At 38.3% G+C, this 14,684-nt stretch overlaps 1 protein-coding gene across 1 annotated transcript in view; it reads right to left on the reverse strand.

Annotated features, from left to right (window-relative positions):
- HELRODRAFT_81131 (hypothetical protein) overlaps positions 1-14,684 on the reverse strand; it is a gene marked incomplete at both ends in the record, with an annotated part of 70,394 nt that overhangs the window by 20,573 nt on the left and 35,137 nt on the right. The window contains 12 exons of the mRNA XM_009020891.1: positions 5,692-5,851; positions 6,141-6,412; positions 6,783-6,894; positions 7,076-7,220; positions 7,514-7,739; positions 9,098-9,127; positions 10,403-10,568; positions 11,179-11,285; positions 12,015-12,117; positions 13,075-13,521; positions 13,702-14,010; positions 14,203-14,470. Coding sequence (XP_009019139.1) covers positions 5,692-5,851; positions 6,141-6,412; positions 6,783-6,894; positions 7,076-7,220; positions 7,514-7,739; positions 9,098-9,127; positions 10,403-10,568; positions 11,179-11,285; positions 12,015-12,117; positions 13,075-13,521; positions 13,702-14,010; positions 14,203-14,470 — 2,345 coding nt within the window. The remainder of the gene's footprint in view (positions 1-5,691; positions 5,852-6,140; positions 6,413-6,782; positions 6,895-7,075; positions 7,221-7,513; positions 7,740-9,097; positions 9,128-10,402; positions 10,569-11,178; positions 11,286-12,014; positions 12,118-13,074; positions 13,522-13,701; positions 14,011-14,202; positions 14,471-14,684) is intronic.

Here is a 14,684-nt window from a genome sequence, read left to right on the forward strand (position 1 = left end):
GTTATAGTTTAATTAAAAATATTTAGTTAGTTGCCCATCACTGCCCATCCCCTCCATATAAACGCCACTGGGCATTCACAGTAAACTGCTCAGGGATAAAATTAAGAAACTTGTATTAAAATTTACTAGAAAAAATGTCTGAAGATACAACTGAAACACAAGAAACTAGAGGCGATGCTGTAATTCTGCTACAAAGTATTCTTAGTTTCAACTTCTTAGTTTTCCTTCCTTTCTGGCATGACATACTCAAAAAAATCGACCGTGTTCAGAAAAGACTTCAAGATCCAACAATGAATTTCCATGAAGCGTCTTTGGATATTGAATCTCTGCACATGGATCTGCACATCTCTTACAAGAATTCGTGAAGACATATGCAATGATTCAGTGCTAAAAGCAAAGGAAAAATGTGAGCTATGGGGTGTGGCTGTAGAAAGAAGAATCAGGCGACGGAGAAGGATGCCTGGAGAACTTGCCCGAGATGCAGGACTTTCGGCAGAAGAAGAAATTGTTCGTATCATGAAGAGTATTTTAAATCGACTCGAACAGGAGATGACAACAAGGTTTACTCGTCTCAAAGATCTGAACTTCAAATTCGGATTCTTACTTGATGTAGACAAACTTTTGAATGACAAAGATCTTAACAGTCTCCGTCAGCATTGTATTGACTTTGGAAATTTTTATGACTCGGATGTTGAAGGAATTGAGTTATTAAATGAAATATGTGACTGCAGAATGCTCCTTGAGACCCGCCAGGATACTGCACCAAAGACTCCTACAGAACTCTTGTCATTCATTATTAGTTACGGAGAAGATGTTTTTCCAAATTTGCGTGTTGCTCTACAAATCCTTCTTACTATAGCTGTCTCGATTGCCAGCTGTGAGCTATCCTTCAGTAAATTAAAAATAATTCTTTCCTATCTTCGAGCATCCATGGGACAAGATAGACTCAGCGATCTGGCCCTAATGAGTGTGGAGAGGGAAGTTCTTGAACAGATTGATTTTGATGATATAATTAACCAGTTTGCTGCTGTAAAAGCAAGAAAAATAAATTTTCTTTAAAATTCTGCTCATTTCCTAACCACAATTTCTAGACAATACTTAGCTGTTGTTTTGTTTTTAAATTTAATAATTTTTATTTCACACTTCTGATTCAGCGGACAATAAAAATACAGAATTATAAAAACTACTTGAAAGAATCTAATTATATACATCAATCATAATCATTTTTTTTTAATCATAATCATTTTTTTTTGCCAAATAAATGATTAAATGATAATCATTAATATTTTGTATTACAATATAATAGTTACGAACTGAGAAAGAATAATACAATTATGGTGTAAGGTGCAATATGCATATAGAAACATGAATACACTGAAATGCATTGTATATAGGCGTCACGGAGTGTAGTCTACTTCAAATACTGAGTACGACAGTTATATTTTATATAGTTTGACAGATTTTATGTAGGGGGCGCAAATTTTTTGTTTTGTCCCCGGGCGCAGAAGACCCTAGCTACGCCACTAATCTAGTGAGTCTAAATTTATAAATTTGGTTAACGACTGTGTTCTTTTTCAAATGATTGATGTACCTACAAGGTATTGCGGATCAAATAAACATTCATTATTAGATTTGGTTTTTGTCAAGGAAAGGGATTTGATCAAAATATTATCTTATTGTTCGCCATTTGGTAAAGGGGATCATTGTGTGTGGATTTTTGTTGTGTTTAAATGTTGAATGTTTCAGAAGTGGCATCTTATCAAAATTTGATTTCAAGAATGGTACGTATGAACTGATAAATGATTATTTATTATCAAAATTGAATGTCAGAGCAGATGTAATTAGTAGTAGTAAAAATGTTAATGAATTATGGAATTATTTCTTGAAGGTTTTGAATGAGGCAACATCTTTATTTATTCCATTTGTAGACATGGGAGCAGTTAACAATGGTCACAACATTAAGTTACCTAAAGAAACTTAAAAATTGATTAAGACGAAGAATAAATTTTGGAAAAAGTTTATTAAATTTCGGGAAAAGAAAATATTAATAGAACATTAACATTTAAGAAACCAGATTGAAAGAATTGTTATTAAAAGTAAAGAAGAAGAAATGATGAGTCTAGCTACGATGATGAAGAAAAACCCTAAAGTGTTCTGGTCAAGGGAAAATAAAGTTTCAATTGACACTTTTGTTGACAAAGATGATAATGTTATTATTGAAAATATTCCCAAGGCCAATATTTTTGCCAATTTCTTTAAAAGTGTTTATGTTGAGGATAACATATTGTATGGTGGGTGCTGTAAACAGAATGTTGACCAAACTATAAATTAAGCTAGGATGGAGGATTTGGCTGTAAATGCATGTGATGTGGAGAGAAAGATTGACGATTTGAGCCAATATAAATCTGCTGATCCGGATAATGTTATATTGAAGAAATGCAAGTTTTCAATTTATGCTTATTTGTCAGATTTATTCAATTTGCCCTTACACACAGGAAATATTCCGGATGATTGGAAACATAGTATTATTGCTCCCATATTCAAGAAAGGAGATAAACATAAAGTGGAAAATTATAAACCGGTTGCCTTGTGTTGTATGTGTTGTAAATTGTTGGAATCTATCATTCAAGATCACTTGATATGCTTTTTCGATAATAATAGTTGGCGTGACTGTAGGCAATATGGATTTGGGAAAGGTAGGTCTACCACTTTTCAGCTGCTCAAACTGACTGATGATTGGAGTAAGCCATTGACAATAGATTGGGTGTTGATGTTATTAATATTTAAACGGAGTTCTCAAAAAAGTTCATATTTTTGTAGACCTTGAAAAAGCATTTGATCGAGTTCCCCGTGAAGCAATCAGGTGGAGTCTACGTCGACAACTCATTCCAGAATATCTTGTTCGACTTGTGATGGAAATGTATACGAATACTAAGACTCTTGTCAGCACAACGGTTGGAAACACAGATGCATTTGACATCGGCGTTGGAGTTCACCAAGGCTCGATTCTCAGTCCACTTTTATTTATAACTGTGATGGAAGAAATCACAAAACCGATACGCACTGGTGACATTTGGAATCTAGTATATGCTGATAATATCGTTTTAACAGCCACGTCTGAGCAGAATGCAGCACAGATGTTTGAAGATTGGAACACCAGACTCGCCGATCATGGATTCAAAGTCAACATCAGCAAAACCAAAGCAATGAACACTGGTGAACCCATCCAATCCACAGCTACTGGACGATGGCCCTGTTCAGTTTGTAAAGCTGGTGTAGGTAACCAATTCAATCAAGTGTCAGCCAGTGTAACCAGTGGTGTCACAAACGTTGTTCAAAATAATTGGTACTTTATCTAAAGTGTCCAATTTTGTTTGTCCTGCTTGCATCAATCCACAACAACAAATTCAAAATAGCACTGTTTTTGAAGCCATTAAAATAGAGAAAGTCACATCGTTTCAATATCTAGGGGATGTTCTGGATTGTACTGGAACAGCTGAAGCTGCCGTTCGAGCACGCATACGTGCAGCCTGGAATAAATGGCATCTCCTTGCCTCTATATTGATACGGTGTGACATCCCACTACCACTATGATCAAGACTTTATAAATCTGTGATACGTCCGGTGTTGTTATATGGTGCAGAAACATGGCCAATGACAACCAAACTGGAACAACAACTTCAACGAACCGACATGAAAATGCTCCGATGGATGCAACGAATTAGTCTGAAGGACCACATCAAATCTATCGAAATCCTGCGTCGTGCTGGTTTAGATGATATAAAGGACGAATGCCGGCAACACCGTCTGCGGTGGTTTGGTCATGTCAAACGAAGTGGAAACAGTGCCATAACTTCTCTTGCAGATGTTGAAGTACCTGGCACACGTCCCAAAGGCCGTCCAAAGAAGTCCTGGTCGCAAACAATCGAGCAAGACATGAAAGCTCTGAATTAAAATGAAATGGATACAACTGATCGTCTAATTTGGCGCAAAAAGTTGATGGCAAAAAAAACAACGTCCTACCTCGGGAAACCGGGTCTCTGGACGCAAAACGAAGATTGATTTGATTGATAGATTTGATTTGATTTAATTGAATTGAAAATAGTTCTCAAAAGCGTTTGACAGTGTCTCGCATGGTTTGTTAATTTAAAAGTTGCGTAGGTATGGTGTTTGATCAAATGGATTAAAGATTATTTGTGTGGTAGATCATTTTGTGTGAGAGTGAATAATTGCCTGTTGAATAGGTTTAAAGTTAGCAATGGAGTGCCTCAAAGAAGTGTATTGGGCCCAGTTTTGTTTCTTGCCTATGTTAATGATCCTATTGGTATTGTTAAAAACGACTCTGACAATTTATATGTAGACGATGCAAAATTGTTTAATTCTATAAAATGTGACAATGACCGTGAAGTATTATAAAAGCATCTTGGTGTAGGTTGTGGAAAATTAATTTGAATGTGCTGAAATGAGATATGGTCAGATGGGTTCAGATGATGGACGGGTGTATAAAATAAATGGTATTAGTTTAAATTGCTGTGATGAATTGAACGATTTATGGGTTTTATTAAACAGTTCTCTAAGTTTTTCTAACCATATAGACAATATAATTAATAATTGTTTTTGCTTATTAGGTATAACACACAGGACTTTCAAATACTTGAATAAAAATTCATTTTTACTAATTTACAAATCTCTAATAAGGTCGAAACTCAAGTATGCAGCCACTGTTCTGTCCCATGGAAGAAGAAGGAAATTAAAGAGTTGGAGCGAGTGCAGAAGCATGCTACTAAGATGGTGCGTGAATGCAAAGAACTTTGGCACACCGATTGCTTAAAGTTGTTGGAACTGCCTATTTTGAGGTATAAATGAAAAGGGGAGATTTGATAATGCTCTATAACATCGCCATTGGTCGTGTAGACAAAAGATCCTCGCCAGATTATAATGTTAAGTCTCGAACCAGAGGACATCGTTTTCAAGATACATGTGCAGAAATATAACAACAACAGAAAATTCTTCTTAACCAACAGGATCTTTTCATTTTGGAACAATTTGCCTAAAGAAATTATCGAACCAGATACTGACGTAGAATTTAAAATGAAACTTGATGAGTATATGACTAATGAAGACTTGATTATAACATGGACACCATTGTTTGACTTTCATATACTGTTACATGGTTTATTTTTGTTTATATATATTCTGTTATATAGGTTATGTTTTTAGACATGGGCTTTTTGACTTCATAGTTTGAGCCCATTATAAGCTATTATATTATATTATATATAACAGGCTAGACACGTTTTGTCCATTTGTGAGACTTATCAGTGGCCGAAGTTAAAAAAACCAACCTGGAGCATTATTATCTCAATAGATAATAATTGTTTTTAGGCAGTTCAAAAAACATGTTGGTCAATAGAGACGTACTTCTACTCTGCCAATAGGTGCACGATGGTGTGTTGACTTGCATCTGCAAGTACATGAGTATGTATAGGGGCGAGAATTTGTCAACTTGCTACTGCAAGTACGATGGCCAGTACAAGTATGTATCGTACACAACCTTTCACCATGAGTTAGGTGATTACAACAATGCACCTTGTTACTTCAATTTCTATTGAAAGTAACAAATGTCAAAGAAACACCAACATCATTAGAACAATAATAACTACCATGTGGAAAAAATACTCGAGCACTAACCAGTCAGTGGAAAGATGGAAGAAGTAAGGTCTCTTGCTTCTTCTTGAGGTTGTTCATATAGTTGTTGCTGTTGCTCTATCAGTTCATGTTGTTGCTGCTCTATCAGTTCATGTTGTTGTTGTTGTTGTTGCTGTGTGTCAAGATCTTGCTCTCGTTCCCTCTACAGCGGAAAAAATGCAAAGAATGTACATACAAAATAATATAAAACATCTGTGTGACATTGAAATCAGTGAAATGTGATAACTTTAAAAACTATACTAAACAAAAAATTTTGCAAAGTTATAAGTTTACATTTAAAAAAAAATAGAAAATTTAATCAAATAAATTCAACTAGCTTAAACAGCTAACAACAGCTGGCGATACATAACAAAATTAAGAAATAATATTTATAAGACAATAAGTAGGCAAACTTTTTCGTTGTCAATATTGTTGTACAGTGTTGGGTCAACATCATCAGCCTCAGCAACATCATCGTGGGTGGATGTCATTTTTGTGTTGTTGGAGGAAGATGCAGATGGAGAGATGGTTGCCTGCTGTTGCGGTTGTTGAGGAGTTTGTGTGACGTCACCTGTTTTTTGGGCATCAGTTGTTGATGTCGTCTTGTTGCTGGTGAACGGCGCTGATGTGTTCGTCCACTTGTCTTTCATCCTCTTCTCCCGTTGCTCCTTCACCTCTTCATCCCTGAACTTCTCCAACTCGTGCATGATGTCCACCTTGGCTACTGGAACAAACAAACAAACAAAAACAAATGAGCGTATATTTTCGAAAGGCGCGAACATTTAAGTGAACATGCAAAGATATAAAAACACGACACACAAACTCACAAAAAAAGAACAACAGTTTAGCCATTCTTTTTGTTCAATTTAACCAACAAATAATTCTCCATGTTCTACGTTAAAACGGCTTACGCTAATTTTTTCAGATACATTTTAATTTTGCTTCATTTAGATACAGTAACTCGTATTTTTAAATTTCGCCACTTAAATTTTGTTTGATTTTTTAATTTTTTGCTGTATTTCAGTTTGGCAAAGGACATTGCCATCCTAATAATAATAATAATTATAAAAATAATGAACAACATAGGAACTGACTCAGCATAGTTTCGTGCATGTTGACCTCCCCCTCGAGAACTTTAGACTCTTCCGCCCACCTCGTCAGAGCAGCTGGTATGTCTGAAAGCAATCCAATGCTGTTGTTCTCATCCTCGGCCAATAATTCAGTTTGCTGTTCAATGAGAAAAAAGACAACTACAAATAACAATTATAAAAACTACGTTTTCCGTTTTCCATAAGAACCAGTTTGTAATATTACAACAAAGTTGTCATTAATTTCTATGTATAATGTGCAAGCAAAACTTCAAACAAATGAAAACAAGAAAAAAGACCTGGAATAGTGAGTCGAGAATTGATTCATCTTCAACTCTCGTGATGACTCTCAACTCGTCCCCTGACATGAGGTGAAGTCGAGTGGACCCACCTGTCGTCAGCGAGTTCGTCAGTTGCATCACATCTGTAGTTGCTCCCAACAACCTGTCAGAACCACCAAGTGATCAAACAATAATTAATTAAAACCTCGCATCTGTCACCTTCATAGAACATACAGACAATAGCATCATCATCATTATCATGCAGTGCCACGTTGTTATTTTCATTATTTTACTGCACTTTAACATTCTAAAGCCGATAGATGAACAAGCACGCTCAAAATGCAGCAGCTGGCTGGCTGCATATGAACAGTTTGATAAAGAGATTTATTACACAACACATTTCAAACAATCAGCTGAACAAAATAATGAAACAACAAATTAAACGAAGAAACAAACCTCTGAAGAATGGCAGGGGGGTTAACGTGGCGGGCCCTGGCGTACTGCACGTGAAGGGTCTGCGTGCTCGGATTGTATCGATATGTCTGGCGAGCTCTGTTGGAGCGATGCAGTCGTGGAGTGACAGCACCATCCTGCAGTGCGTACGTCGTGTGCTGACTGGTCTCTTGATTGCGCGCCAACAACGGGTGATTCACCATCACTCCACTCGGGGCCGGTGGTAGCACTTGGCCTGCCGACCCAAACAAATTCACAGAAGGATTTTAACGTAATTAATATAAAACAAATATAAATAGCTATCATGCTTATTTCACTGAGGTAACAATAAGAAGAAGAAGAAGCAGACAGACCTGGATCTCTTAGGAGTTCGGTGTCGTGCATGGCGATGGGCAGGTGGTAGGTGCGCACCTGTGCCCCTGCTGCGTTCTCCAACAACAGATTCCCTGGTTCGTGGCAGAGGGTAATAAATGATTATAAAACTTTACACGTCAAATGTATAAAAATACCAAAAATGTTCAATCTTCATGCCATGACTTTATGTTGCACTTATTTTACTTTGAAAAATTTACCTTCAAACTCAATTCCTTCATTGGCTCTTGACTCATCGAAGTGTTTGGATGCATTAATAATGATAATATGCCAGCCCCCAGATTGTTTTCAAGTACGTTTCAAAGAATGCATGAATGAATCCATGAATGAATGTGCATGTGATATTAATAAAAGAAGAATGACTGACCAGGAAGGGCATCTTCCCATTGGTTCATCAATTCGTCTGCACCTCCTCCAGCTCCTGCCCCTCCATTGTTTCGCTGGTTTTCATCATAATCAGCTCCTATGAACTCTTCATCTTCCTCGTCATCAATTATTGATCTTTGCTGTTTCAAATAATTTATTCAACTTATCATTAATTGGCTTCCATCATCATCATCAACAACATCATCAGCAAAAACAACAATATCATCGTCATCATAATCCTCATTATCAAATTATTGGCACTACCTTCATCATCGATTAATTTATTATTATCATCATCATCATCATCCTCAATTTATCCTCATCATCATTATTATTATTGTCATCGCGGTATAAATTTGTTACCATCAATTGATAACTATTTATTCAAATAAATTTATTCCTCCTCTCCCTCAGCACGAGCCAGTTGAACTTCATATCCCACTTTCAAGCCAATAAAATGATAATTTCTGACTAAGTAACAAGGAAGCTGGAAGTTGCGATGCAGACGATTCAGTGACGGAAACCCCTCCACGCATGCAGCACGCACGCACATCTCGCAACAGACTAAATGCAAAGAGCAAAATATTGAGACCTAGAAATTGAATGCCTAGAGATATCAACAGCAGAATGACGCGTTTGTTTCACTCATCAGTCAACGGAGGACCACTTGTTGCGAGGCAGGAGCTCACTACCTTGCAAGTGTACTCGACAGCAATTGCAGGCCTCTACTGTGCAATAACATAGAACAGTGCATCTAATCTGCCTCATTGGTCTTGAGAAACTGGTGAACCATGTCTCTTAACACAAAAACTAACTTAATACGCTCATGAAAATCTCTCTGCACAAGACTGCATGCACTACTGAAGAGCAGGCCAGACCCTTATCACCAATTCATCAAAGTTCTTCAAGTGCCGTGCACCAGAGCATCTCCAGAAGAAGTGAGTGGTACCAAGTGCTGGCTCAACAACACTAACTGGATATCAGCTCTCGCTACAGTACATGAGGTGACAACAACAACAACACACGTTTAGACGATATTTTCCCCGAGATCGGGGGTTGCCGTTTGGCTACCTATGATGAAACCGAAATACCCCTCGACGCCATCCACATCTGTCACTCGCCTCAGTATCACGCAACCCCGCTTTCACCCTGTCCTTCTCCACCTGCTCTCTCCATCCCAATCGCGGACGACCCCTTCCTACCACTCCTTCAACCTCGAACTCCAACGCTCGCCTAATCCCGACCCTTTCATCCCTTCTCAACACATGTCCATACCACCGCAATCTCAATCTCCTTATCAATGTCACAATGTCCTCATTCAGTCCCATCATCGACATCAGCTCTGTACTACTCCTCCTATCCTTCACTTTAACCCCACACATCATCCTCACCATAGCTCTTTCAGCCCTCTGCAGTACACTTTCTTCCTCTCTCCTCAACACCCAAGTTTCACCACTATATACCATCGCTGCTCTCACACAAGCTTTATATACCCTCCCTTTCATCTTTACTGACCATTTCTTTCCACACAATACCCCACCCAGTTCCCTAAATTTCATCCATCCCACACGAACTCTAGCCGTAACTGCGCTCAAACATCCTCCATCCGCGTTCAGCTTATCCCCTAAGTAAACAAAGCTTTCCACTCTTTCAATACCACCACTCAACCCCGTCCTTGCGTCCGTCCTATTAATCACACCATGAACACACTTCTTACATTTGAACGTGCCTTCCACCTTTTTCAGTGCCCTCCTCACACCACTACATCTCTTATGCACCCATTTCTGACATCCTATACACAATACATGAGGTAGATAGGCCAAATTGTCTAGATGCCAGAAAAATTATTTCTACACAAAAATTTCCAAACTGAAATTTTTTTGTGATGTTGATCAATTGGCCAACCAAAAATGCTTCATGTACCTAATAAAAAGTGGCTTTAAGAAATGAAACATCAGCCTAGCAAGGCTTAAGGAAATGGCTGTAGACGAATCATCATAGAATAATGTACTCAAGAGACAAAGGAATGACGGGCATCTACTCATGCGTCACATGGTGCGGCATTGAAGGGGGCATCACATTGAAGGGGTCCTCAACTTCACCACTGAACAAGAATATGCGTCCCATATTTTGGATTGTGAAATCATCTTAGACAATAAACCAATGAGCCTAATTCGTCGGCAACGTTAAAAATGTTTACAAAATAAAACTCAAAGATTACCTCATCATCTTCAACATCATCATCGTCGTCGTCATCATCGCCATCTTCATCATCATCATCCTGTTCATCCTGATCGTCATCATCCATATCTCCCTCCCACTGCTCGTTGTTCTGACGACCTTCTGCCAGCATTCAAATCAGCTCATTAATTAATTTAAATTAATCAATTCATTCATTCATACACACTCTTTGCAAATCATCGAAGGTTATTGGACTCAATATTCAACAATTTAGTAATCTTAAAAATTATGACTGAGAAGTTATAAATCAGTCTAGAAATATAAAGAATGGATGATACAAAAATATATTTGCTGTGTAGAAAAATACCACAGGTTAAACAGCAGGAGGTGTTCAAAGAAAAATTAAATTGAAAAACTTCTGAATCATTTATAAATTGAAACAAAAGAACAAAAAACAAACAAAACAAACAAACAAAGCAAACATACAAACAAATAAACACACAGACAAACAGAGAGACAGGAAAGCAAGCTGACAAACAGACAGCAAATAAACGAACGAATGAACCAACCAACCAACCGACAAACAAACAAAAATGAAGATAGATAATACAAGTATTGTAAAAATCAACAATGACAAAAAATTAAAATATTTGTAAAGAACACAAAAATAATAAAGGTAATAACAATAATAACTTAAAAATAATAATACCTCTGTTGTTGTGGTCTGCATCATCGTCGTCATCATCAACGTCATCGTCTTCATCGTCGTCATCTTCATTTTCTGACATATCCTGAATAACAACCTGCGCATCCCTATCATTGGATGACGTTAGTTCAATGTCAATCTCCACGGCACCTCCAGGGTTCTGCGCTGTCGATGGAGCTGCATGGTCAACTGTTGGTCGGTCGGTTGGTTGGTTGGTTGGGCCATCGCATTCAGTCAGACATCACACACACACACACACACACACACACACACACACACACACACACACACACACACACATGTTATCCATATTGAAACATCACACAAATGCATCACTCAGACGTACACCACCACACACAAATCATGAAAAACATGTGCATCATCACTAACATCAACATCACTAACATCATCATCACTAACATCAACATCAACATCAACACAGGGTTGTGTTCATATAGTGGCACAATTAAAAATATGGACAAAAACAAAAACAAGCGACAAAGGAATTTATTGTAGTGGCAAAAACGGTATAAACAAATCTTAGCATCAACAACAGCAGCTGCAGCAAAACATCACATGTTCATATGCCAAGGTAGAATAAAATTGTTGTACTACCAACCAGAAACAGTGATGATGTCACCGATGACGTCAGGTCCCTCTGACGTTCCTCTCTCTAGCAGCGTATCCAACACAGCATCTAAACGTCGCTCCTGTATCAACGTATCATCATCATATCATCACCAACAATATATCACTACCACCAATATATCGTCATCAATGTATCATCATCATCACCATCAATATATCATTACCACCAAAAATAAATTATCGTCATCGTTATGATGTCACAAAGATCATCATCGTCATTGTCATCATCACCATCGATCGTCGTCGTCACCATCGTCATCATCACCATAGTCGTCAACCATACATCCTCCTGGTCATCATCATCCTCATTGTTACAAATTATCACAATGTCGTCCTTGATATATCATGACCATCGTCGTCATCGCCAACAACATGCCCCCTCCCCCCTCCCCCCTCTCCAACAAACAGCCTCAAAGGTGCAGGTAACAGTAAATAAAACAGGCGTAGAAAACTGAATATAATGAAAAGCACCACTCAGAAGCTGCGCAGATGAATGGAAAAGTGATGAAAAAACGAAAAGTGAACAAAGAGCGCGATGATGAATCCAACCATACCAATAAATAATTTCATAAAAATTTGCCAAAAACCCGCATCCATAGTTTCATTCACTGAAGAAAAATGAAGAATGATGTGGTGTTCAACTAGAAAAATATAGATGGAAGTGAAACGCTTGCAGACTGACTTACTTGCACTTGTTCTGGCTCGAGAGTGTGGTGACCTCCATTATCGTCGTCGTCGTCCTCATCCACGACATCATCTTCATCATCGATGTCGAGCACATTGCTAGCCCGCTCGTCGTAGTAAACTGTGAGATGTGCAGCGTCATCGTCGTCGTCATCATTGTGGCCTGTCTCAATGTTGTCAATCATCATCGGCTGCATTCTTTCATTGTCTGGCGGTTGTACGATCACAAGTTTGCTTGGTTGTTTGTTTGTTGTATGAGCGCATGTTTGTTTGTTTGTTGATAGTACACACGTTAAACGTTTGCTTGTTATGTATTAACAGTTGCGTGCACACAAGTTATACGTTGATTTTCATGTATTTATTCTCTCATTCATTTATGCACGTTTATAACTGCTGTGACATTATGGAATGAACCTAAACTTGCAAACTTGAAACAAATCTGATGACATTTATAAGACAGTTAGTTAGTTACGTTACACGGCACACTCACTGATGCCGGGAGTACGAAGTCTACTGTTGAACATGAGATAACTGCTCTAATTAAATATTTGAAATACATTGGATAGAGAGCAATGTAACTGATGGATGAAGCAGTGTGAATGAGGACTGACGAACCTTCATCTAGGGTGTTGTTATGTTCTCCACTGTCATCATTGTTCATGAGATCACCTTCATCCTCGAATGCATCCTGTCTGCCACCTGCCATCTCTCCCTCATTATTCATCGCATCCCTTTCAATGTCGGCCTCTGCGTTCTCTTGCCTGGGAGCAGCTGATCCTTCAGCACCAACGACGTTGTTCACTCTTCCATTTCTTTCGAGAGCTGCCACCTGTCGACCTGACTTCTGAGTAGCTGCAGAATTGTTGGCTGCAACATGAGGCTGGTTGACAATTCGAGATAGTGTTTCCAGCGGCTTCAATGCGGCGTTCACAGTGGCAGCCATGTTAGGACTGGACAGGTCGAGATTGTGGGTCACTCTGGCTAAATCATTCACCAATCCTTTCTTCACCATTATCTTCACCATATTGTTCATAGTGTTCATTGGCCTGAAGAGCTGTCGCGTGAAAATGTTAATGAATCAACAATGAATTCAATAAATTGTAACAAATGATCACTGATAGACACATAAGTAGGTAGATAGATAGATAGATAGATAGATAGATAGATAGATAGATAGATAGATAGATAGATAGATAGATAGATAGATAGATAGATAGATAAAAGAGACACAAACCTGAGAACGCACCTGGTCGAACCTTCCACCAGATCCAGTAGAAGGACAGGCTTCAATGATGGCGGCAATGAGACCTGTGATTGCCTGTATTCTGCAGTGCTTCTCGTTACATTCATGCATGATCAGTGACCTCTGCAGAGAGGCTTTCAATTCATTGGCCAGGATGTTTTGAGCATCTGGACTGTGATTGGATGAAGCAATGCTGGTGAGAAGTAGACGAGAAAGTGAGGGAAGATGTGGATCCTCGTGATGTTCCGTTCCTCCGCGATGAATCAGGTGATCGAGGATGTACGACAACACCGTGCAATCCTGCAATCACCATTATCACTATTGATTCCTACATTACCAAATAAAATTCACTTTCACACAAAACTAACATCTAACTCACTATTCTGAAAGTGCACCAAATTATAAAGAAAGATGTTAAAAACATTCAACATTATTGACACAAATTTTGTGATGCACTAATCAAGTGAAAAACTAATTCACCCCAATACAAACTTCGGTGACTGGTCCAAATTCGCAGGCCTTAAATGATTGGTTGACAATGAAGAGGGCACAACCAACATACGAGCGTACCAACTCCGCCAGTAACCTCATTATGCTGGATCGAGACATCAATGGCTTATTGCTCATCTTGCTAGCAGCAGCTGTTTGTTGCTGTTGTGGTTGTGTTGCTTGCTGTTGTTGTTGAGTCTGTTCAACATCAGCTGCTGCTGTTGAGCTCTGTTCAGCATTGGAGGGATGGAGATTGTGAATGAATAAGTTGCTCCAATAAGCATGATACTAATTTAAAATTGACGTTCTAAGTGTCGAACCGTTCAAACAGTTATATTTAAAATAAGTATTTCAAATGCGAAGAAAAATATTTTACTCAATGAATTTTTGAATCCTGATAGTCTGATAGAAAGTCAGTATAGATGTGTATTATTATCAGAATATAATGCATGTAATAATAGTTACCGAAATACTGCTGAACCTAA

Source organism: Helobdella robusta (genome assembly GCF_000326865.2).
Source record: "Helobdella robusta unplaced genomic scaffold HELROscaffold_29, whole genome shotgun sequence".
NCBI classification, from domain to species: domain Eukaryota; kingdom Metazoa; phylum Annelida; class Clitellata; order Rhynchobdellida; family Glossiphoniidae; genus Helobdella; species Helobdella robusta.